The sequence below is a fragment of the Alexandromys fortis genome, unplaced genomic scaffold, assembly GCF_014885135.2.
Source record: "Alexandromys fortis isolate MF-2015 unplaced genomic scaffold, M_Fortis_MF-2015_v1.1 scaffold_94, whole genome shotgun sequence".
Taxonomy (NCBI): Eukaryota; Metazoa; Chordata; class Mammalia; order Rodentia; family Cricetidae; genus Alexandromys; species Alexandromys fortis.
This window is the reverse complement of record NW_026067979.1, coordinates 5,801,465-5,827,522: the sequence shown is the minus strand read 5'-3', so window position 1 is coordinate 5,827,522 and position 26,058 is coordinate 5,801,465. Positions and strand designations below refer to the sequence as shown.

Here is a 26,058-nt window from a genome sequence, read left to right as displayed (position 1 = left end):
AGCGACCCCTGTGCGCTTCCGTTCCCTTTGCTTGGCCCTCTTCACTAGTCCTTAGAGATGCCGAGTCATATAGTAATTTACTGCATTGGATTATCTGATTCTCTCCGACTCCCTATAGTTAACTTTCCATATCACATTCTGTGCAGGTTTCAAAAACAGGCCATCTTATCACACCGCTCCTTTGTAACGTTCTCCAAAGGTTCTCCCCTTACACTTACTATAAAACAAGATGGACACAGTCCCAGGAAATAGGCCCTCTGTGACACGTTCTGTATTCCCACCCTCTATTTTCAAGGCCATGTTGGTCTTTCTCCCTGTCCTGTCCGCTGGCTTTGCTTACACTGACCTCTGGTCCTCAGAGCTCTGCTTCAGTGCACCTTCTCACACAGCCCTGCCTCGACTGCTGTGCTTGTCTGCTGGACCCGCATGGGACCGTAGAATCCTTTTCAACTTGGTCCTCATGGTAACCGCAAGCAACTGGCAGTGCTAATAATTCTGCCTAGAGTGGCTGAGCCAGCCTGCCACTCCTTAGCCACGATCAGATGCAAAGTGGAGGCCTACAGAGACGAATTAGCAGTAGACACATGCCACAACTCAATTGTCCCTATCCTTAGGGCATTATTTTCCCTCTACACTGAACCCTTCAAGGTAGGTGGTCCCAAAATATGGGCAGGTAGCAGCTAGCCCCACAGGGTGTGGAAAGAAAGGATAGGAAGGTCAACGACTCAGCAAGGGACTGTAGGTTGTCTGTCACTGGCAGAGAGAGCAGTGCATCAGAGGCGGGGGGGGGGGGGGGGGGGGGGGGGGGGGGGGGGGGGGGGGGGGGGGGGGAGAGGGGGGGGGGGGGGGGGGGAGCTGTTGCCATGGTGATGGACCAGCCAAAGAAGGGCTTAGAGAGCAAGCTGCTAGACAAAGCTGGTTCTTAAATGCGCACATTACCAAACAGTTAAAACATAAAAAGGGCTTCCATCCCGAGGTAGAGCCAGGAGGAAAATCCTAATTGGTACTCCTTAGAAATCTGTCTGAGTCTGAATCCAAAGAAGCAGCCGATTTCCCCACCACAGCGGTTTTTGAACCAAGAATTATCCTGTCCACATTCTATTTTGGGGGTTCCCAGATCTTGGCAAGGCTATCTGGTCAGGGCCATGCCGTGAGCTAACTCTGGGAGGTTTAAGCACTGGAGGGAAGGACATGGGGTGACTTTCTCTTCTTCGGTGATGACTCTTTGAAGTCACAGGTCATCCTGCTCACACGGGGCGACTCAGCCTCACTTACCTCCAAGACCCTGCCACTGATGTACCGGTCACATGTCTCACATTTAATGCCGAACTGGGAGTGGTAGTCAGCCTCGCAATACGGAACACCATCCCTATAAGAGGAAGTTGACGGGAAGTGAGTAGAGCGGGGAGGGTGTCCTCGGTCAGGACCCAGTCTACGGTGAGGGGCCAAGACTGGGAGCTTCGGAATGCTTTTCAAAATTAAACTGCCTCTCAGATCTACAGGGAAAGAAAAGCCATGGGAATCTGCATTGGGTGAGGTCCCTAGGCACTGATGGAGCCACTGCTCTGGTCTGTTGTTTTGGGTGGCCTTTTATTTTTCCCTTCCCCTCCCCCATGAGTTATCCAGACCCACCTGCTTTTCTTTCCCCAAAGGACTCTTTGAAAAATTATTCAAGACATGCTTTATTTCTTGTAGAAATAAAATGCTTGCACATGGTACAGCATTCTCAAAGCATAAGGGACATGTCTCCCTTTTCCTTTTAGCCCATCCTGGTTTCCCTTCTACGGTGTAGTAATGCGATCAATTTCTTACAGACCCAGAAGAGTTTCTCCTTTAACCAAAAATTTTATCCATAACTGAGAGAACCACTTGGTTGACCTGATGGACCAGTGCTTCACAAGAAAGTCTCCCATAAGTAGTGTTCATGCTCTGTGTCTATCAAGTGCGTGGACTCAGTAGACAGAGGTCAGATTGCCATGGCTTATTCTTTTGAATTATTTATTTATTATTCTCTCTCTCTCTCTCTCTCTCTCTCTCTCTCTCTCTCTCTGTGTGTGTGTGTGTGTGTGTGTGTAGGCATGTGGATGTCAGAGTGTAACTGTGGAGTTTATTCTCTTTCCACTTTTACATATGAGTTCCAGGAATCAGCTTTTGGATTGAACTCAGGTGCCCATCCTGTGATAAGTGTTTTTCTCCATTGATAAAGGCTCTCACCAGCCCTGCTATGGCCTGTTACGCTGTTCTCTACGGCTAATAGCTGGCATTTCTTGCTTTGATAGTGATTGATGCACATGGATCATGTCATTTACTGGCTATGGCAGCCCAGGGAAGTTGGTCCTATTCATTTTCCAGTGTGTTGAATGAACAAGCCCACGTGTGGAATAGGTAAGTAACTTCCTCAGGTCACCCAGGATCTGTTTACACTTGAGGCTCAAACTCAGGTGGTTTGGTTTCTCCCCACATTTTCATGAGGATTGATGGAGATGGGCCCAGTATATGCTAGGGTTCAGTCAGTGCCTGCCTGGCTCACTGTCTACTCAGGAAAGGCAGTAATCACCATGGTGGCTGTGAGAGTCCTCAAGGAGACTGTTGCCCACTTTTGGGGGTAGGGTAACATGGCTCAGACTCAGATAGGCCTAAAGAACAGGCAGGCGATTTCTCTGTCTCCACCTGGAGCTCTTCATGGGAGCGAGGTGTTAGCATTGCCTGAAGTTAAAGTAGCCGTTGTCCGTGAGCCATGAAGCCTCCCTGACTCTTTCAATTTCCCTGACCTCTAACCACGTTCTTACTCTGTGGATGTAAGCATGGATAACTGCAAAGAAAAAAAAAATCTCTATCTGGGTAAAGATGCTGATACAACTTCACTCAGATTCTTGGGTTGGGGATGCCTTAGAGAATTGGAAATCTACATGATTATAAACAGAGGCAGATGGGCAAGAGCACATTTACTGTGTCCTTATTAGATATGGAACACAGAGCTTTGGAACATAACATCTTATTAACCATGTTTTCACAAATGAGCACAGTAAGACTCGGAGCTGCTGAGTCCTTGGCCAAGGTCCCCTAGGCAGAAGGATTTCTGCCTTGAGCAACTGTAATAGTTTCATGGCTCTCCTACCACTTGGCTGCAGCAGGTGAGGGGCCCAGAGCCAGACTGCCAACGCCCAGGGAGGCTGGCAGTCTAGGCTGGGCCTCCAGAGTTCGGCACAAGCCCTCACTGCCCCCAGAAAGTTCTAACTTAGAATCAATGACTCTTGGCTGGTGACTTCCCACAGACATTCCTTACCCAGCATGCTTAGAGAGGAATGTCTGCCATCTACTGAGATGGCATCGAGGGCTCTCAGTGACTTGCTCAGCTCACCTCTGCAGCCTGGCACTCTGCTTCGCCTGTGTACACACTTGAGTTCCCAAAGAGGAGGGAAGTGTTTAACCCAGCCCACCCTACTGCCCTGGATGGGCTGGGATTTTGTCTCCAAGCTTGTCTCTGTGTTTCGAATCTTACTCACTCTTTCAAGGCCCAGCTCAAACTGTCCACGAGGCTCAGACTCCAGATGCCACTTGCAGCTGGTTAGAAGGGACCCTTCCTTTCTTAGACTATTGATAGCCCCCCTTTGCACCTTGGGCACAGGTGGGTATGTCTGGCCAGCAGCTATTTCCTCTTTCTGGATTTTTCCTTTGGAGGCTACTCTTTCTTATCCAGCTTTTTAAGCATCAACAAAGGGCTGCCTTAGGGATTGGGCCCTTCTGCCCTCCTGGTTAGTGTTTGAGAGGGAACGGTGAAGTAAGGCAGCTAACCCAGAGGGAGTCACCAGACTTCTGTGGCAGTTTTTATAGAAAGGCCTCTCTTTTCCCTAGGCCTGCTGAACTGATGATCAAAACCCAGGCACTGTTGGTGATTTTCTTTGCTACTTCATTGACCTGGGGACAAATCTAATGGAGAGGAAAGCAGAGGAGGGAGGGAAGGATGGAGAGAGAAAGGGAGTAGGGGAGGAGAGAGACTCTGTAGTGCTGAAGACATCTTTAAGAAGCTAATACACCTGTAGTAGACCTTCCCATGTCTGAGTCAAACGAATCCAATTGTTGCTTTCCAATGTGTTGTGTGGGGCTTTTGGTCACTCATGACTGACACTTATTACCCACAGGCTCTTCCCACAGACCCCTGGTGTCCCAATTCTTCCTGTCCACAGCTTGTCTCCCTTGGTGAATGTGTCTCCACAGCAAACGCAAGCTCACATCGCCTGGCTTTGGGTCAGTCATGGAAGAGAGGAAGTATCTGGGATCAGAAAGTATCAAAGTGCTAGGGTTGTTGCTCACAGTTGCCTTCGGGGATTTGAATATATTTTGTGTCATCACCAGTGCTGAAGCCTGAAGAGAGCTTGTCTGAAGTTGCTATGTCTAAGTCCCCGAAGCTGAGTCCTCTTACCTGATAATTTTATTTCTTGACCATCTCTGTTAAACCCATGCAATAACTGTGTCGACTTCAGGTCAGACATTGTGTTAAATGCTGGGGATCAGCAGGAACTATATCAAAGTCCCCAACCAGGGAGGGACAGAGAGTAGAACTGTCACTGTGCACATTGCTTACTCTTTTGAGTATCTGTACCATGAGAGCTTTGTTTGTTTGTTTTTATTTTTGAGATGGGGGGAATCTCCATTATAGCTCTGGCTGTCCTGTATACTAGGCTGACCTTGAACTCACAGAGATCCACCTGACTCTGCCACTTAGTGCTAGGATCAAAGGTGTGCACCATTCCTCCCATTGGAGGTTTAATGTCCTAGTCCACCCAAAGCCATTTGTTAGTTTTTTTGTGCATAGAGAAAGCTCAGTCAATGGTGAACCATCTAAGGCATGCACATGAAGATGTATAATTCCTGTGTAGGAAACTGGGCAGCCTGAGGGTAGGAGTGGTGGAACGGAGGTGGGGAGTGATGGAGTGGAGTCACCTCTGAGTTGGAGGCATATGGAAGGAAGGGAAGGAGCCACAGGTGAGGACCACCAGTGCATCATGGGAGAGGAAACAACATGAAAGGCCTAAGGTAGAAAGAGGCTAGGAGTGTGGCCATGTGGCTTCTGTGGCTTCCAATGGATGTGATGAAGGGTGATGCTGGAGATTCAGGAGAGGACAGTGGGCCAGGCCTTGTAGGATGCAGAGGCCCAGGTAGCCTGCGGGAGAGGGGGAGATGGAGCGATACTCACTTGCTAATGTACTCCCCAGTGAGGATGACACTACAGGTCTGGCATTTGAAACAGCTGACATGCCACTGCTTGTCCAGGGCCAGGAGTGACTGGCCATGCTTAATCTCCTCTTTGCACCCAGCACAGTCTGCAAAGACAAAAGTAGGACATCTTGGGTCCCTTCGACTTTCTGCCATCATCCCATGCCATGGGAACCCAGCCCCGGATGCCATTTTCCCCCCACTCTGGTGCTGCCAGTACCCAGAGACCTTACCAGACAAGAGGAAGGGTTGCCAGAGTTCTGGCCTGTGGGAAAGGACCACGGAATGAGGAGGAAGGAACAAGCGCCCCCACTGCTCACCACGACCACTATCATGACCACTATTCGTCCAAGCTTGTTCTCCCTGCGGTCACCCCAGTGCCAGCCATACTTGCACCACCGAGAAGCCGGCGCATGCTCCATTGCAGCCCCCATCTAATTTCACCGTGATCTCTGCATGGTGGAATTTGAGAGCCCTGTTTCTGGAGACAGGCTGCATCTTTCCATTCCTCTTTAGGTAAGGACCACGTGGTGCCCCCTCTTTTTGGTCAACTTGACTGGATTTAGAATTCTATGGAGATCCACATTTAGATGTGAGGGTATTTCTACAGAGCTTGAATTGAGGGAGGGAGATGCTGCCCTGAGAGTGACTGATACCACCCTATGGGCTGGGATCCCAGACTGGGTAAAGAAGAGAAAAGGAGAAAGTTCGCTGTCCCAGCGCCTGCATTCTCTTTCTCTGCTGTTTGGTCTGCTGAGATGTGTGAGCGCATGCCCACTGCCACAGCGGTGACTTGCTCCCGCTGCCATGTTTCCCCTGCCATGATGGTCATGATGCTATATTCTCTGAGCCATGAACCAAAAGAAATGTTTCTTTATTAAATGGTTACTTGCCAAGTATTTGACCACAGCAAGAAAAAAAAAATAACTAGGGAAAGACCACACTTGTGTTTTGTGCTAAAGCTATTTTCTTGCCTAGCCTGGTGCTAGGCACAGAGTGGAAACTCAAAGGATATTTGCTGAAGAAAATATGAATGACTGGATCTCACGGTGCTCAGGCAAAGGAGCGGATTTACCATGCTCATCTTTACCCAGCATGCAACAATCAGTGTCTGAAAAGCCTGTCCCAAACCAGAAATATGTTTTTGCTCTCTGTCACTGTCACCCTGTAACCAGAGCTGGAAGAGAAAGTAGGATGGAGTTCAGTAGTCTGGTCTGTCTATTGTTCAGTCAATGTAAAGAGGGGTGGGAGGGGCAGGAAGTGGAGCCAGCATCCAAAGTCATTGGGAAATCCTGGGAATTCAGGTCTTGCTGATCAGAGGGTTCATTTTAGGAGAGGAAAATGGTCACTGGGCAAGTTTGCCAGAGGTCAGACCTCCTTATTGGCATCACAACACACACACACACACTTTGGAGCATACAAGGAGAAGCCACATATAGACATGGGGGAGCCTGGCTAGACAGACAGTCCTTAATCTGGCCCTGAAGAGGAGCTGGTGTGTCTAGGAAGGGTTGGTGTGTTTAGAAGGTTGTGGGGAGCGTCTGGGACTTGATGACCCATGTGTAGAGTCAATTTGTACCGCATTGAACACATGGCTGCCAAGCGCCATTCCCAACATCCCTGAACATAAGCGGGGGTGGACGGTCCCCAACTGTAAAATGCTTTAAGCCTTCAGATAGGCTAGAGAACAAGGCACTTGGAGATTTAGCTCCGCTCCCTTTCACTTTTCTAGAATCAGTACCTAAGTCTCCTTGTTAATAAAATTATCCCCTCTAATAAAACTGCAGGTTTAAAAATTCATTGGCTTTGGTAGGTCAGGTGCCTCCTCTGTGTCCAGACGGACAGTGTCTGGTCATACTTTCTAGGTCATAAATATGACACTTGTGTTTCTGTGGCTCCTTAAGAGGACCTAACAATTACAGAGGGGTTCCAAGTTCATAGAGCACTTGGTCCAGTGTCTCAACCAGGGCAGGAATCTATCTTTGACAGGTGGTGCTTATTTTACACTTTATTACACACCAAAGACTCAGCCCTTCTTGAGTCAGTTTGGGCAGGTATGGCTGTCAAGGATGTCTCCCGTCCGTGGAGCTAGGGCTTGACCCTGTCACTTATATATCCAGGAACACTCTTCTCTTCTCCTCCATGACAGTTCCTTCAAATAACAAAACGCAAACATGGTCTGTCTCTCCCTCACCCTTCAGGCTTCTGTTTCACTTGCTATGGTCATCCACAGTCACTTGGGAACGCTATGTGATAGACATTGTGTTAGCCATTAATAAAACTCTCTGACTCTTCAATAAGACTTCCTTGACGATTGTCTGTTTGCAGAAATGGCCACATTCCAGTAAAAGTACCATCTGAGCGACAGGGACACACCTGAGATGAATTTAGCACTCTAAGGTACATCCAATTAGGAGCTGGTGGAGGGGAGTGGCTGGAGGCTGGGTTGAGAGCCGGTGGAGGGGGTGGTGAGCAGCTAGCTCAGGCAAGAGTCTTCTCCAGCCTTACTCTTCACAGTGTCTTCCCTACGACCAGGTCAGTAGAACTAATGCAGGCCTCATGCAACAGGTTGTTCTAGTTCTTGTGTTTTTCACCCACATCCTTTGTGTGTTACCAATCTCTGATCTGAAGCCCGAGTAATTCTCCTTTGAAGGGAAGCCCTGCATCTTCCTTTTCAGGATTCTTGGATGCCCTTTATTTGTGGTTTTTCTTTCTCTATTACTCTGCTAGTCTTCCCTTGTAGGGCTTCCTGTTTCTTGAGATTTTTTTTCTCCTTTTTTCTTCTTTTAGTCTTGTCTACTCCCCTCTGGGGGGGGGGGCGTGGGTCTGGTGCCATAAGCAGGGTTGGGAGAGTCACTCCCTGTCCTTGGTGATTTTGCTGAGCCAGCTGCCCACTCCTCTCTATTCCAAAATTACAGCCTTCACCTGGTGGAAAGCACAGTGCCCCCACCTGTTCCTCTCAGATCTCTCACTTTAGTATCCAAGCCTCTAGAGATCCCATGCGGCCATTTTTAGTTTGGTTGCCTACATCATCATCCATTTAGGTCAGCAAAAGTAAGCAGGATCCGTGAGTCACCGTGAGTTGCTCATTCTGCTTTAGGCAACCTGTCTAGGAACACAGGGGGCTTTCCATTTAGAAAGACACACTCTTGCTGGAGGATGTTAAGGGAATAGTCTCAGAGCCAGATCTCATGGTGCTCCTTCACACTGGTGCTCCTTCGGAAAAGCCATTTATGATCTTCAAGTCTCTGTTTTCTTACTTTTAAAACAATTACTCTTACTGCCTTCGTGGACGTGTAATGACTAAATGAGATATTAACGGTTCCTTTATTACAAGGCCTGGCACTAGAATAAAGGCTGGAAGTGGGGATGGTGAAATAGCAGTGGTGATGATGGTGGTAATGGAGGAGTTGTTGGTGATGGCACCTGTGCTAATGATGACAATGACCGTGATGGTGATGGTGGTGGTGGTGAGAATTTTGGTGCTTCTCCTGCTAGCGATTCTTCTTTATGAGATCTATGAGGAGGTGTTTTTTTTTTTATAAGATAATTTGATTTTTCCCTCTTGACAGTTCACGACTATATTCCTCGGAGTAAACATTATTCTTGCTTTTCCAGAACATATCCACCCTGCAGAGATGAAACTTCACACGCTCGTATAGCTTGAGAAAAAGACTATGTTTTTTGTCCATTTCCCTTCCCCTGGTTTGTTTTTCTCCATCTTTCGGATCTGGCTTTAGTTCTCTCTATTCCTTGGGTGCTCAGGAGACATTCTCTGTGCCCTCTGTCCAGGGATTCCATGCATTTGTAGCACAGTTAGTGATTATCGTGGGAGAAAATACTTCAAGGAGATCTTCTCTGTGGATCCATGGGTGAAGGCCTTTATTTCTGTGATAAGCCAAAGACCTTGGTTCCCCTGGAAGCTGCCCATGTGCTCCCTTGTTTTTTCTTTTTATTCCCTAACTTTCCCTCATTTTTCTCACTATCCCAATCTGCGAAATTATAGAGGAGACATTTCAGGATCTCTTTGTTAGAAATCTCTTCTAGAATGTTCCCATATTAGACGTTCGCTCAGTTGATAAAGCCTGTTTCTTGTCTGAGACCCCAGTGCACACACAGTGCATACACACAGAAACACACAATGCACATGAGAGAATTGACACTGGACCTAGGAATCTTATTCTCAATGCTCCTTTGATGTGTTTTCTACATTAACCTTGGAGTAAGCCAGCTTTTCTCATTGCTGTAAGCGAATACCAGAGAAAAACAATTTAAGGGAGAAAAGAGTCCTTTTGGCTTGTGGTTTTGAGTTGTTTCAGCCTAGTTACGGTGGGCCATTTGTCATCTCAAAGGATGACATCCTAAAGGATTCACCAGCATAAAGGGTGCTGCTGCCCACACTCAGGGTGAATCTTCCCCTTTAATTAACCCTCTGATTTGTAGTCATGCTAAGGTGCATCTAAACAGTTATGTTAGCTTGATCCCTGTGCAGGAACACAGCACTTTGCACAACACCCTGCGAGGATGGTAAAGCAGCCCACTATTATTTCATAGCTGGGGAAATCAAGTCTTAGGGAGGCTACCAGACCATTTGTCTTCTGCAGAAGGTTGGCAGCCTCACAACTCAAGCTTGCTTCCCTCTGTACTCCACACATGAGTCCACTGGCCTCTGGACTCCAAAGAAGATAAGCCACAGAGCCACAGCCCGTATCCCAAGCTTCAGTCTTTTTGGCATGGGAACGTGATTTCAAAGAGTTATGAAAGCTACCTGAGTGCACACTCAGCCACCTCAAGAGAAAACCTGGCCAGAGCAATAGATTGTTCTTGAGTATCATCAAGGACACTGGAGAAAGAGCCCTGAGCATCACATCCCAGGAAAGGATCTGACTCCACTGAAAGGAAGGGCAGGCATGGGAGGGAGCCCATTCCTTGCCTCTCCCATCAGCCCACTATGGCTAGGCAGACTGTAATGGAGCCCCTGGGAGCTGAAGGCTGCTGATGCGGAGGCTTCTTGGCTCACCCTCCTTGGTGTGATGCATCTGCAGCATGCTGACTGTGCTGGTGCCATGGCTGGCTGCCTCTGTTCCCACACAGTAATGCAGCATAGGAGGCTAATGGGTTTTCATTGATTCTCTTGATGGGGCCAGCCAGGGTGTCATATAACATGAAAGATCACTGGAGCTAGTGTGGCTTAGGAGAACCAGGGGGCTGGGTCTGTGTGTGCTTGCGGGTACAGGCAGGCAGCCCACAGCTCTTTAAGGGCATCTAGGAACAGTGATGTAAACATCTGGCCACTACACACACACTTGAATGGATGGACTGTGCAGCGTAGCATAGAACTGCTCTAAGACGCACTCTCAACTCTCAATCTATACTTGCCCCTCAAATCTGTGGCTTGATAAAATATACCATTATTTGGGCATGGTGGATGCCTTTCTCATGACAAGATGTTATTCTCAACCTTAGGGACAGCTGAGGAATCACCCACAAAGCTCACGCAGAATGATAGCACCAGATCCCATTCTCTCAGGTTCAAGATGAGCCCAGAAATCTGTCTTTTCACAAGCTGATGATCCACAAGGCTGACACAGTGGTCTTGGAGTCATACTCCGCGAGGCACCAGCACAGCCCGTAGGGTTTATTCCCAGGGCATTCCTGACTTCTTTCATGAGCTTTAACTGCAACTGCTTAATGGAGCTTCTAAAAATTAAGAACTACTGGTAACAAAACACCTGATCAACCGTGGTGCAGAGCCCTTGGTACATAGGACCAGGAACCCAGCTCGTCCTGGAAAAGAGCTACTCAAGTAGCTGGCAGGTGGCTCGGGCATCACCACATATAGTTAAGTAACCCATCTTCCCTGAGTTGTGCTGTGGAGCCTGTGTCTGGGCTGTATGTTAACTGGGTCATGCTTCAGTATCCATGGAGGGTGGGACCCTCCCCTGCTTCCCTCCAGGACAGAGTCCTTGGGAGGACAGCGCTCATAGACAGGTGCCTGTGGGGAGGACTCACGGCTTGGTCCGCGGATCTTGATGGGCTTACTGCTGGTCATGGACTGGGAGCACGTCTGGCAGACACACTCTTTACCACTGAACGTCACCTTGTCTCCAATCGGGAAAGGCTTCCTGCAAGGAAATGAGGAAGAGAGTCGGTTTCTCCTTCCTGAAGTTCCTGTGGCTACTGCTGACTGGCAAAGCCTGGGCTTGGGTATTCTCTAAGATGTGTAGCTTGCTTTCTAAAGCATCCAGCAGGGCAAGTGCCATTCAGAACAACAGTCTGGCTAAAGCACTCAGGAACTAGGGGGCCAGAACCGGATGATGCGTTAGGCTATTTATATCACGTGACAGCGGTAAGTTATACTGTGGCTGTGAGCGCATGCTCCCCAGCTGTAATGGAGAGGCAACCCCACTGCTCAAAGTATTTGTCCTATCTCTATGTATCAAGAGACCACGTGGGCCCCAAAGTTGCCAATTCCTCCTTTTCGCTATATGGACAGTTCTTAAAACACTCTTCCTAATGAGAAGATTATCATTCTCCACACACCACTCCCGCCTCCTCCTCTGTGTTTGTTCAGTTTCTCCAGGCAGGGGGTCTCAAGCTCATACATCTGCCTGCCCAGCCAATGATAAAGGACTCACAGATCTCCAGTACCGCCAACAAAGTTGAGTGGCTGCTTTTGCTTATGTGGCGTGGGGTACCTGTCACATGCGTGCGCTCTGAGTTTAGGTCCTAGCAAGTGGCCCCACTTGTTTTTTTTTATCAGCAACTTGGGATACTTGGAGGGAAATCTGGGGTGGGAATTAGGGTAATTATATCCTCACTGTTCTGATTTGTTATTATTTTTACACAGCCATTAGTCAGAAATTCTAACTGGTTACTCTATTTGGCAACTAACCAATGATGATTTTACAGGGGAAAATAATTAATCAATACTTTCTTTTCCCAAATAAAAATACACATGTACTCAAATCATATTTTGCTTATGACTTAATCAGAGATGGCCATTAAATTTTAACACATTTGTGGGCAGGGCTGAGGTTGCCTTCATTTTGTTTCCATCTCCTTAATGTGTTGCTTGGCATGCGGCAGGGCCTTGGTGCGCATTGCTAAATTAACACGTGGTTGAGCTGTCTGGCAGGGAAGTGGGCAGAGGAGGAGCCGTCCTGAGAGCGGTTGGACGGCTGTCACAGTGGGAAAAGCAGGCACAGCGCAGGCCGGTCACCGGCCACAGGTGTCTGCACACACCCTGTCTGTCATCTTCACAAAACCAACGAGGCTGCAGTGGATTTGACCTCCACTACTGAGGCTTACACAGATGAGGCCAGATACTGGGGTCATTCTTTCAGCCAGAGATAGTGTTGGGAGGATGGAGGAAGGCTATCGGCAGACATCCTTGTGCTGCCTGAGGATGAGGGTGTAGAAGCCTGAGCCAGATAGCTTCTTGGCTTCCAGACTAATTTCTGAGGGCTAAGGTCCTTGGTGGTTTTCTTGGGAAATGAAATGCTGCTGATCATGGTGTTTGGATCCTTTTCCTGCTGTCATCATAGGTCAAACCAGTGCTTTACATCAGACTACATGGGACAAGATGGGATCTAGCTGCCGGACGTTTTGAAACCTGCGGCCCTACCAGAGCAGTCCATCCTCAAGTTTCCAGAAACCCAGGGCCTAATATAAGGCCTATATGCTCCTGAGTTGCCTGGAGAAGGCCATGTCTTCCTCTCCTCTGGGGCCTACCCAGTATCCCTGGTCCCCTGGGGTACTCACCTGCACAAGCTGCACACGAAGCACTTAGGGTGGTAGGTGCGGCCCAGCGCGGAGATGACCTCACCCGTGATGAAGTCCCGGCAGCTATCACAGCGGGTACCGTAGAGCTGCTGGTAGTCCTGGGTGCAGATGTACTCCTGGTTCTTGAAGAAGAAACCCGACTGGGCCAGGCCGCAACCGCACACTTGGAGGAACAAGGGAAGAAACAGTGCAAGTTGAGTCTGGGAGAATCGGTAGGCAGAAGGTCCTTCCTGGGGGAAAGGCTGGTGTCTGACTTTATTATCAGGAGCCATAGGGTGGTGACATGTCAGAGCTCACGGGCCTTTGGGTCATCTGCATTAGATCATATAGCGCTCTTCAGAGGTAGATGTGTGAGTCTGCTTTGGACTCCCAGGCCTGGGTTTGCACACAACTCAGTTGCTACTGACGTATATTCCTTGGGGATCACGGCTATTGTACAGTCTTTTCAACACACTGAATTTCAAGGCCTTGGGACTCTCAACATGCCACGGAGCTGGTGGTATCATGAATCTGAGAAAGCAACACTCGTTGAAAAAAAAAATCCCCTGGGAGGCTGCTATATGCCTGACTCTCCACCAGGTCAAGAGCAATGTGGAGATTGCCGGCTCCAAATCCTTAAGAGGAGATAATTTGGGTTGGCAATGGGATGGCAAATGTGAGGTGTCTGGTTGGTTCTTGCTGCAGACAATATCAGGGTTGGTTTGTTTCTAGGCATGGATGCAAAATACACAATCCCTGAACTGCAAAGAGGCAAATGTGTCTCCAGAGAGACAGTGTCATGCATTATGGGTGATGTGGCCATTGCATTGGTACAGACAGTGGGGAAAAGGAAGAAACCGGATCAGTGTGGAGGGAGGAACTATAAGAGGACCCTTGGCTCAGGTGGTGTCCACGTGAAGCACGGACAACATGAAACACAACAGAGCACAGACTCAGGAAGCCGCCAGGCACAGATGTACCCGGTGGGACTGGGACACAGCAGAGTCTGAGGGAGTGAAGGGAAGGCACGCAGGAAAAGATGGTTTCAGCCCACTCGGAGGAAGGTAACAGTCCCGTTTAAGAAGTTCAGGTTTTGGGGCTGGAGAGATGGCTCAGAGGTTAAGAGCACTGACTGCTCTTCCAGAGGTCTTGAGTTCAATTCCCAGCAACCACATGGTGGCTTACAGCCATTTATAATGAGACCTGGTGCCCCCTTCTGGCTTGCAGGCACATGTGGAAGGAATGCTATACACATAATATAATAAATAAATAAATATTTAAAAAAAAAGAAGTTCAGGTTTTGCATATGTGGGATAGCTCCTGGGCTGGGGGTCCTAGGGGTGAGGCGAGATATCCCAGAGACCACAAAACAATGCTGGCTTTTGCCATTGCTCTTGGCCAGCCACCAGAACTCGATGGCTCTACCTATTGCTGAAAACAACGCACACTTTGGCCACGGGACTCAGAGAAATCAAGCCGATATTGACTGGGAAGCGTTCTCCTGCCTGGCAACTGTATTGGAAATAAAGAACAGTTAGGTAGGAGGAAAACAGGTGGATGCATAGGTATCTGAACAACCAAATTCATGGGGGAGCAAAGCCCCATCAAAGAAATCTGCTGTGTGGGAATAAGATTCCCCAATAGGAAGTTCATTTATGAAACGAACGTGATAAGCTACGGAAAGAGGCTGTTTCTTCCATGGGAACGAAAGAGTCTCAGAGACAATGAAACCGCAGCAAGCAGAAGAAGACGCCAGTTCAGCCCAAAGCAGAATGGGTCAGTCAGGAATCAAAGGAAGGCAACTGGACAGGCCCCTGGGTCCCGTGTCTAGTTCCCCTGGTCTGCACCTATCTGGAGACTGTCTGGTAGCCTGGGTTTCCACATGGGCTGCCATTGGGTGGAAAAGGCCTTGACAACACAGCTAACCTAAAGAGTTACAGTTCTCTGTACAGTACCCGGCAGGTACTCTGGCTTTTGGCACCCGTTCCCTGAGGATTTGGGTGGCTACAAGGCGGCTCTCAAGCCTGGCCAGTGGTAGGATAATTAACAGAATAGTTTCCAAGCCCGTCGATCTGCGGAGCCAGCTTTTCATGGGTGACATCACCTCAGCAAACACTATTTCATTACTGAGAGTTCTGCAAAAGGAGCCGGGCTGGAAATGGGAGAGCCTTTCAGAGGTGAGCAAACACGCCTCGCAAGTGTTTTGCTTGCTTCTGTAGGCTGGCAGCAGGCTTAACAGACAGTGGGGGATGGGCTCACCCGGGAATCAGATCACCAGGCCCTAGTCTCATCCTTGCCACTAAGTCTCTGGATGGCCATGAACCTGGCCTTCTCCTTCCTGGGGCCTCAGTTTATTTCTGTGCAAACTGAAAAGGCTGACATTTTAGAACTACCTCCTGTGGGCCCATGAGAAGAACTTGGGGCTTGCTGTGTGTCTGAGCATTTTGAATTCAGTCTGAAGTCTTGCTGGGCGGATGGTGGAGACAGTGGTGACAGGAAGCCAGGAAGGGCTCAATTTTCAGGCACCGTGAAAATCCGTCCTCTCAAACAATACCTGGCCTTGGGAGCAGGCAGAAGCAGAGCACAGGCTGTTCTGGGCACGCAGGTGGTAGATCAATTGCTTCATGGAATTAGTTGGGTCATGGCCTACTACCTCATTGGAAACAGCTCCTGTTTTTCCCTTCTTTTTTTTTTTTTCTCCTTTGTTTTCTCTGCCAGCTCCACCTCCAGAGTCATCTCTCCCAGCGGAGAAAACCAGGAGGCCATGAGAAAACTCGGAACAATCAGTTCCTTCATTTCCTCCAAGGAGCTTGAGGAGGAAGTTTCTGGTAGGAAGGATGTAAAAGTTGATAAGAATCTTAGGGACTCCTGGAAATACAGTAGGGAGTAGGGATGGGGGGCAAGGAGCAAAAAGGAGCGGTGCAGCAGGTACGGATGAGGCCAGGCGGAGCCTTACACATATGGCTACGTGAGAATGAGCACGCCTGGATAGCCATTATGCCTGCCCACGCACGCACATGCACGCGCACGTGCATACACACCACATGAAAAAGTCTGATGATTTAAAAAAAAAAAAAAACAATTACTTGGGTCTGGGGAGATGACTCTGGGTAAAGCTACTGCTCCCCAGGCAGGAGGACCTGAGTTTGGATACTCAGAACCCATGTAAAGCCAGCCCAGTGGAGCACATTTGTAACCCTAGCACTCTTACTTGAAATGGGAGGTAGAGACAGCTAGCCTGGAGTATGTATGAACAAGGTAGAAAGTGACCTCTGACCTCTACTTGGGGAGACACACACACACTCTGTTTTTTTCTCCTCCACTCAAAGATAAACACAAAACCAAAGCAGATCATATGGCTGGGCAGTAAGAAAGGCAGATTACCCGGTTAAAAATGCTTGTGGAAAATGCACATGAATGTTATCTCTGGACACACTGCCTGGAAGTCGCTCTCACACACAGCCACAGCGGATGCCCAAGAGAAATGGACATCTCAGGTGTTGCATAGTTTTAAAGTTCCCTCCCTCTTCTGTAGCTCCTTTGTGAGGTGAGGGGCTAGCTTGTTACTAGGGAGATGCTGGGTCTAGGACTCTGCCAGAGAAATCAAGACGGTCAAGACTAGATTTTATGAAATTTCAAGATTATAGTTAGAAGGACCTGGAGGGCAATCTAATTCAATATTTAAAACATTTTAATTGTGAAATATGTAACATGGAGAGAAATACATCTGTACAGTTTAAGGAATAATTCAAATTTGTACCTACATGCCTGACCCAAGTTTCTGAACTAGGACATTCTCTGCACCTGAGAAACCTGTCTGTAGCCCCCAATAGCGCCCCCTTTCCGCAGGTCACTGATTGGATTTTTATTAACCCTTTACTTTGTAGGCTACCATTTATGATATATCCACACATAACGGGTCACTTAGTACAGCCTGTGTCTGAGGTTGTCACGGCTGGACCCTTTTGCGTGTATGCAGGTCACTGATTGGATTTTTATTAACCCTTTACTTTGTAGGCTACCATTTATGATATATCCACACATAACGGGTCACTTAGTACAGCCTGTGTCTGAGGTTGTCACGGCTGGACCCTTTTGCGTGTATCCTGTGCTTGCTCAGTCTCTGGGGGCTGTGTAAAAGTCACGTGGGTGGATGCAGCTGCAGAGGCTGTCGCATGGCTGGGAACCAGCGTTGGCAAGTGCTGCTCCTACGACACTGCTGTTATGAGCCTCGCTATCTGCCTTCTAGTTTTCCCTTCTTTTTCTCCATCGATGTTCCCACCAGCAGATTCCATGGTTCCTCATTCCCACCAATAAATACTTGGGGAGACCTGAGTTTTCAACACGACATACGTGAAATGGTACCAGAGCACGACTTTAAATTTCATTTTCCTGATGATTAGTGAATTCGAGAATATTTTCCTATGTTTATGGCCATTTGTGTTTCTTGCCTGGCAAAAAGGCTAAAATCTTTCACCCACTGAAGCTTTAAGCGGTGTTTTAGCTCAGAAATGAATCCCTTTCATTTGCCACCGTCAACACCTGTAGTTCCGGTCTTCTTTATGTCTTCGGATGAAGTCACATCCTCAGATTTTTACCCCCCCCCCCCCCGGGTGTGTGTGTGAGAAAGAGTTTATTTAGCTTACAACTCCAGGTCATGGTCCATCACTGTGGAGGAGTCAAGTCAGGTGCCCAGGCAGCATCACAAACATAATCACATCCACAGTCAAGAGCAGAGAGAACAAAATGCACCCGCCTTTCCCAGCTTGCCTGTGCTTAGTACCCAGGACTAAGTAGTCCGTGAGTATTCTTCACTCATATACAGGGTCCACCCAAGAATTGGTGTCTCCCACATGCTGGATATGTCTATCCAGGTCAATTAACAATCAAGACAAACCCCATAGACATAGCCCCAGGCCAACCTGATCTAGACAGATCCTCACTGTGACCCCCTCTGAGGTGATTCTATATTGTGACAAATTAACTGTTAAAATTACCCAGAGCAACATGTGTCCTGAAGATGCTCAGCCATGAGCTTTATCACGGAGACTCTGGCACACAACCTCAGTTTTTACGCTATCAATTTCCCATTGTTTTCTTCATGGCTCGAACGCTCTGTATCCCATTTAAGAAATGCTTCCCTACTCTGAAACCCTAAAAGGATGCCTCGATGTTGTTTTCTAGAAGTTTGGTTGTGCTCGCCATATGGCTGCAGTCCACCCGTCTGGGATCGACATTAGTGAGGGCTATACGGTAGGGATTCGGTTTCCCCCCACATGGAGAATCAATCACGTCTGTGTTGTTTATGAAGCAGCTTAATTGTTCTCCAGTGATTAGCAACAGACCTGTTTCCTTGTGTGCTTTGTTCTGGTTCTATATTCAGTTCTGCTGGCCTATCTACAGGTCCTTAGACCACGCCCCCGTGTGTCAGTAACATACACACTAACAATAAATGGTGAAGGCTGGTAGGGCAGGCCCTTGGCTCTGCTGTTGATTTTCAGGGATGTGGCACAGACCTTTTGCCAAGAATACAATTTTAACAGACTCTTAATTTCCATGGGAAACTTCATAGAATATACTAGAATTGCTTTATATTGATAATTTATCCAGTATGGCACTGTTATCTTAAATTAATTTTTTTGATGCATTTATGTTATTTTGTATGTATGGGTGTTCTGCTTGCATGTATGTCTGTGTACCACGTGCATGCCTGGTGTCCTCAGAGGTGAGAAGAGGCATCAGATCCTCCAGAACTGGAGTTACAGATGGTTGTGTAGGCGCTAGGAACCAAATCCTGGTCTGCAAGAGCAACTAGTGCTCTAAACCACTGAGCCATCTTTCCAGTGGGTCACCTGTCCTCTGAAGGTCCCTAAAGCTTGGTTTTGGTGGCTGTACCTTGTGGCTCTGATTAACCTGTTCCCCTCTTTATACTTCTGTGGCTTGATAGTTAAGTCTAGAAGAGCCAATAGATGCTTGGTTCATTGCACTTTTATGGTTTGGGGTGGGGATAGAATTGACCATTGACTACCACTGTCTTGATACATCTCTTCGTCAGAGCTTTGCAAACTTAAGATAGTCCATTTATCCAGTTCTTTGCTACTGACCCTCCTTTTCTTTTGCAAAGAGGTTTTAACTACAGCTCTAGTGGTTTAATATCTTAGGGAACTACAGGATCACTCAGTTTTAAACATTTTTTTTAAAGTAACTTTTAGTAAGTTTCGCTTTGACAGGATCAGTTTTTTAACCCAGGTTTTGCAATCTGTTGTTCTGAACTGTTGGGAGCATGTGTTTCCACTATGGCAGCGCATGCAGCATCTTAGTGCTTTAACGTTTGCCTATTTCTCCTTCCTACATAAGTGCTTTTTCAGTCACGTTGTCTATTTAATTTGTTTTTGTAGAGAACTCACTTTGGCTTTCTTCATCTGTGTTTTCTGTCTACTCTTCCCTTCCTGTTGTTTTCCAAAGACTCACTTTTAGAGTGGGGTATTTGGCTCACTTATGTTCAAATTTCGTTTCCTGTTATGATTATTTAGGGATATTGCTGTTTTCTTTTACCACTTAACATTTTCTACCATAAGTATTTTATACATCATATCTTTTCCTCTTATCACTGCTAAGTGTTTTCTATTTTCCATCAAGATTTTGCTAACCTTTGCATCTTGCATCTCTCTTTTCTTCCATCTCAGGGTCCCTTCCCTTCTGCCTACAGAACACACTCCAAAATTTCAGTTCATGAGGGCCTGTTGAAAACCAAATCCAGTTTTTGCCTAAAAATGTTCTTTGAGCAGTCTTAATGACACACAATTCCATGCTATAAAATTCAGCTATTTAAAATGTATAACTCAGTCATATTTAGTATACTTTAGTATATTTGGTATTTTCTTCACATCCAAAATACACCATACACCCATTAAAATCAGTACTTACATTTCTTCAACTGCTTCCACCCAGTAATCTTGCTTATTCTGACTATTTCATATATGCAGACTGAAATGTGTATTTGTGTAGTCTTTCCTGCATGTTCCAAAGGTTTCTTAACGTTGGAGAATGTATTTCATTCCTGTTTATTGCTGAGTAATATTTTATTGTATAGACAAAATGTATTTTATTTATGAGTTCATCAGCTGATGGATATTTGATAGTCCCTTTTGTTCAACTACTAAGAGTAGTTGTAGTATCATGTCTAATACTTTGAGTGAAAACATTTTCACCTGATTTTGTATGTGCACATGTGTATGCATTTGTGTATGTAGGGGACGTCAGTCCCTGTGTGTATGGCACAGGTGTGGTGGTCAAAGGGCAACCTTGGCTGTTGCTCCTTAATTGTCTTCTAGCTTTTGTTTGGCCTGCACAAGGCAGGCTAGCTGGTTCATGAGCTCCTAGGAGTCCACCTGTCTCCCCTTCCCATCTTGCCACCACTTGGAGTAGCTGCATTTTACATGGGCTTGGGGGATCCCGTCTTCACTTTTGGTAATCATTGCCACCACTTGGAGTAGCTGCATTTTACATGGGCTTGGGGGATCCCGTCTTCACTTTTGGTAATCATTTCCTCAGACTCTGCTTTCATTTTTTTCTTAAAATGAAAATCACCCAGGAGTGGAATTTTGAATTCTAGGCTTGATGTAACCTTCTGAGGAACTGTCAGACAGTCTCTAAGACAGCACAATTGTTTCTGTTCCCACCAACAGTACCAAGGGTCACAGTGTCTCTGCATCCTCCTCAACACTTGTATTGGGATTGTCTGATTTTAGCCATCCTTTGTATGGTAACTTGTGTGCACTGTGGTTTGATTTGCTGCCTTTGGATTCTAATGATATTAAGCATTTTTTATGGGATATTTGCATAACTTCTTTGGAGAGATGTCATTTCCTTGGTCCATTTTGACACTGGGTTAACATTTTTATCATTACATTATAAAAATTCCTTACATAGCTTGAGCAAAGTGTTTGATTAGATATCTAATAAGTAATTTTTTCTTACATTTGGGCCCTGTAAGGAGTGGTATTAGTCCCTGTATAAAGAGCTCTCTCTCTCTCTCTCTCCTTCCCTTCCTATCCACCTTCTCTCTACCAAGCAGAAAGACTTACTATGGTGGCTTCCTGCAAGCCAGGAAGAGTCCCCATTAAAGACCAACATGTCCTGATTTTGTACTATTAATTTTTTCAGAAATGTCAAAAAATTTTCTGTTTTTAAGTCACTCAGTCAATGGTATTGTTGTGACAACTGGAGGTGACTTGACATTGCATTATGTTGATCCAATTGAAATTCAAGCTATCCTAGCAGCATTATCTGTTCACATTCTTAAGGGTGTACTTAAGTCAGGCATGGTTGCTTACTCCTTAATCCCAGCTCTTGAGAGGCAGAGGCAGGTGGATATCTGCGAGTTCGAGGTCAGCTTTATCTAGATAGCGAGTTATAGCCAGGGCTACAAAATGAGACCTTGTCTCAAAAAAGAAAAAAACCAGGGGTGTATTTTGGGGCATAAAACTAAGCTTTGATGATGTTTAATTTGCCTGTTTTTTTTTTTCTCTGCTGAGTCTCCTTTTTATAATGTCTGAGAAGCTGGTACCATGCTCAAGGTCACAACAATTTATTCATCTATTATCTCTTTAAAATGTTACAGTTTAGCCCATATGTTTGTCTTTGAATAATTTTGAGTTAATTTTTATATGCTTGTATGAAACAGTCTATTTTCTGTCTTTTTTTTTTGTCTGTGAATATTCAGTTTTCCTGGAACTGTTTATAGAAAGACCCGTTTTTCTCTATTGAATTATTTTAGCACCCTTGTTGAAAATAAACTGGCCATAAATATGAAGGTTTATTTCTGGACACGTGATTCTATTCTATCAATTGGTATACCAATCCCTGTGCTATCACCACACCGCACGGTTATTAGCTTTATTCGTGGCAAGTTTGAAAAGTGAGAAGTGCGGGTCCTCAGTGTTCGTTTTCATTGTTTGCTCTTTGTAAATTGATGTGAATTTTATGGACTGATTTATGCTGTCTCGAAGTGCATATGCGGAAGCTTTCCCCTCTGCCCTGATGGCATCTGGGGGTGTAGTTGCCATAGGATAATTAGGTTTAGATGGGGCCTTGAGAGTAGAGCCCTGTGTAAGCAGTGGTATTAGTCCCTGTATAAAGAGCTCTCTCCCCCTCCCTCCTATTACCTTCTCTCTACCATGCAGAGAGACTTACTATGGTGGCTACCAAGCCAGGAGGAGTCCTCATTAAAGCCCAACATGTCCTGATTTTATACTAATAATTTTTCAGAAATGTCAAAAAACAAATTTCTGTTTTTAAGCCACATAGTTAATGTATTGTTGTGGCAACTGGAGGGGACTAGACATTCTATTATGTTGACCCAGGTGAACTCGAGCTATCTTGGCAGCATTATAGTCTAATTCATGAGGACGGAATGGCTTTCTGTGTGCTTTAGCATTTTCTAACTGTCATAATTTTTATTTTTCGTTGTATTTGTTTGTATATTTTTACTATTGTAAGTAGGATATTTAAAAACTGTATTTACTCTGTGTTGCATGTGCGTGTATATGCATGACACCGTGCATGTGTGGAGGTCAGAGAACGCCTTATGGGAATCAGCTCTCCTTCCACCATGTGGGTTCCAGGGATTGAACTCAGGTTGGCAGGTCTGTGGGCAAGTGCCTTTGCCCACTGAGACATTTCACCAGTCTCAATTGTTTCCTCAACTTTGTTTTGTTTTTTAGCAGTGCTGGGAATTGAACTCAGGACCTGTTGTATGCTAGGCAAGCGCTCTACTGCTGAGCTATTACATCTCTAGCTCTCTCAAATTTACTTTCAGATTATTCATTGCCAGTGCATAGACACACAAATGGTTTGGAATATTGATCTGGTGTTCTGAAACATTTTATTTATCACTTCTAATAATTTTTTCATGCATCACATAGGTTTGGCTATACATGAGATCATGTTATTTGCAATAGAAACCATTTTCATCCTCTCTCTCTCTCTCTGGTTTTTGAGACAGGGTTTCTCTATGTAACAATCCTGGCTATTCTGGAACTCACTTGTAGACCAGGCTGGCCTCAAACTCACAGAGATCCTCCTGCCTCTGCCTCCTAAGTGCTGGGATTAAAGGCATGTGCAACCACCCACCCCAGCTCCTTTCTTCTCAACTTATATCCTTTTGAATTTAATTTTCTTGCCTAACCCAGTATTTCATTGAGCATTAGTGGTAAGATCAGACATTCCTATCTTGTTCTTTATCATACAGGGAAAATTTTAGTCTTTCACCAGCAAGTATGACATTATATGTTGGGTTGCCTTTGTTCTAAAACAATGGTTTCTATGAATACATTACCCTACTTTGATGATTTTTTTTCTTCCACTCCACGAAAGAACATCCTACTGCTTTCTCGCTTGCTTGTTGATGTGAGAGCATCAACTGTCACCCTATCCGCCATTCAGATGCAGATGATCCGTCTCTGATTTCTGGTTACTTTTGAGATTACCGCTTTATGTTTGATGATCTGAGGTTTCATTCTGATGCGTGTAGGCTGCATCTTTTATATTTCCCTGCAGAGTTCTGTTAGACTGCCATAGATAATGTCTATTCTAATACGTAACAGTCTAGTCTCCACCGATTCTGTCATTTCTCTCCTCCACGATTCGCATTTTTGTCTCCGAGTTACTCATTTTTTCTATGTTAATTCTTTGAGGTCTGGCATAAAGCTGAGCTTCTTCCGAAAGGATTATTATTTGCTTTTACTGTTTGTCAAGTGTGAAACTTCGTTTTAAATCTCTGACTCTGGAAAATACCTGAACCCATCTGATCTGATCTACCATCAAGATGGAGGCGCCTCGGCATTCCCTGCCCCCTCATACACTAAGCCATCAATACTACCTTTGAGCAGGACCAGTCACTGAAGAAACTCTTCAGCGTGCCCCCCTACTCTGACTGGGAGGCTTGCAAGGTCCTGGACACCAGACTCAACCTGGAGGAGCAAGTTGAGACTTAGTTCTAATGGTGCGAGCACAAACAGAAGCAGAAGGGCGCCACGGAGCATGCGCTCTATCTTATCCTGGTCAGCCTGGCTCTGCTAGCTCACAATTGAGCCCTCCTCCTACCCTACCCAGCTCAGCCTCTGGCTCTACCTTTTACTAGTCATTTTACTGCCAGTGCCTACAACAAGGATGGAGAACCAGGGCCCTCTCCATCCACCCAAGAAGGCCTCCTTGCTGGCGAGCGAGCACAGTTGCTTTTAATGGGGCCTGAGTGTGGGTCCAGGTGGGAGTCTTCCCGCAACAACCATACCCCCTGGCTCCTGGAAGTTCTGGGAATGTTAAGGAGGCTCGGCATCTGAGTAACAAGGCAGAATTGGTATGTCACTAATCTCCAAGGATTCCTGAATCTCTAGAGGAGGCCTTCTGCAGACCCTCACTGACAGGTGCCTGGTTGCAGCTTTCCGCGTTCTCTTCTGAGAGGGCTCATATCCCTGAAGCTGGCCCCAGACTTAATGTAGCCCAGATGACCTCCAACTCCTGGTCCTTTGCCTTCACCCTCTCATTTTGGATTTTTGTTTTATTTTGTAGTTGTTTTGTTTCTGGCCTGATATCTGAAGCCTCCACCTTTCAGGTGCTAGGCTGCTCAACTGTTGGTGAGACTTTTGGTTGTTTAGATTTTTCCTCCCATTATTAGATCTTTTTTTTTTTCCTCGCTTAGCACTCATCTTACTTTTAGTCAAGCCCCTCTCCTGTGAAGTTTCATGCACCACCTTGCCTTAGAGTTAGTTTTCTGGTGTGTTTCTGTGTGTTTATTAACACTTTTTCAATTTGCTTTGTAGGGACCTGTTGGGCTTTCATTTCTATTCAAGGCATACTGAAAATAAAATTATTTATAGAAACTAAAAATATACCTTGAGTGATAAAATGTATACACAGTAATGAGTATCATCCATGAATCATGTAAAGGATGGATTCTCAACAGCTGCATAGACATTTCAGTCCCTTGTATCCAGTAGGCAAGCTTCCTTGCTATCCTCTTTGCTGTTGTTTGAGAGCCATTTTTCCCATGATGCACTGCGAGCAGGCCCTTGGCAGGACCTCTGCTGTATGGTTTCCTATTATATCCCAGCGTTGGTGGCTCCAGCATGGTCTGTTTCTCTCTATGATCCACTGAAGCTTGATGTCCCCAAGGCTTTGCACAAACCATTGGGATGAAATCTGGCCCTGGCTGTTCCACCACCAGCTCCACTGACTGCTTCTGACCTCTGCCGGTTCCTTCCTTTTATCTCAGCACAGGACAGCGTGTCGGGAGAGTTGCAAGGGGCCTGGGTAGACATTTCAGAATTGCCTATTGAAGGCAGCGAATCTCCTTACTTGTTAGGGAAGGAAACCCAAATCCTGCCATTTGTTTTACCTCCAAGCAGCTGACCTAGAAATATTCAGAAAAAAATAATGGTCTATTTTCCTCCTTGAAATCTTTGTCAAAGGAGACTCTATACCGCCTTTTGGGGATTGTGGATGTGGTCAAATGAGTCCCTTCTCTGCATTCACACCCTTGAGATCTGAGGCTTCAGATTTCCCCACAAGAGGCAAAGTTTCTCCAGGAGCTTGAGTCTGGCTTGGCTATTGGCTTGTTTTTGTCAACAGTAGGACATTAACAAGCATGGCCCAAGCTGGGGTGTGAAAGGTCTTGATTACTGAAGTGTATCCTCTTCTGCTTGGAGATCCGACACCACCACATGAAGGAGGCCAGGCCAGCCTGCTGGAAGCGAGAAGCCATGTGCAGGCACTGGTCCGGTCCGCAGTTACATTTTGTTAGGAGCAAAAGGTAACTGCTCACACTCTCTTCAGAACATCCATTAAAGAGACACACGACACATCCCTCCCTTAGGACATCTTTGTTGTTTTGATTTTCTGTCCTGCCCCCAGTTTCTGAGATGTAAAAGTAGTCACTCACCAAAATACTGTATGGCTCAACTGCACTAAAGACTTTGCCAATTCTCAATATAAGTATAAAATTTAAATTGCACAAATTAAGACATTCTATATATGCCTTTACAAACACATTGGAGAATATGAAATATATATGTGTTT

The 26,058-nt window shown here is 46.2% G+C and overlaps 1 protein-coding gene across 3 annotated transcripts in view; it reads right to left on the bottom strand.

The window, feature by feature from the left end:
* Positions 1 to 26,058, bottom strand: part of Ablim3 (actin binding LIM protein family member 3) — a 113,850-nt gene that overhangs the window by 43,224 nt on the left and 44,568 nt on the right. For all 3 annotated transcript variants that reach the window (XR_007594593.1, XR_007594592.1, XM_050157912.1), the window contains 4 exons: positions 12,982 to 13,165; positions 11,230 to 11,342; positions 5,198 to 5,324; positions 1,276 to 1,369 (listed from right to left, as the gene is read on the bottom strand). Coding sequence is in view for 1 of the 3 variants with exons in the window: in XM_050157912.1 (XP_050013869.1) it covers positions 1,276 to 1,369; positions 5,198 to 5,324; positions 11,230 to 11,342; positions 12,982 to 13,165 (518 nt within the window). In the remaining 2 variants the exon portion in view is untranslated. The remainder of the gene's footprint in view (positions 1 to 1,275; positions 1,370 to 5,197; positions 5,325 to 11,229; positions 11,343 to 12,981; positions 13,166 to 26,058) is intronic.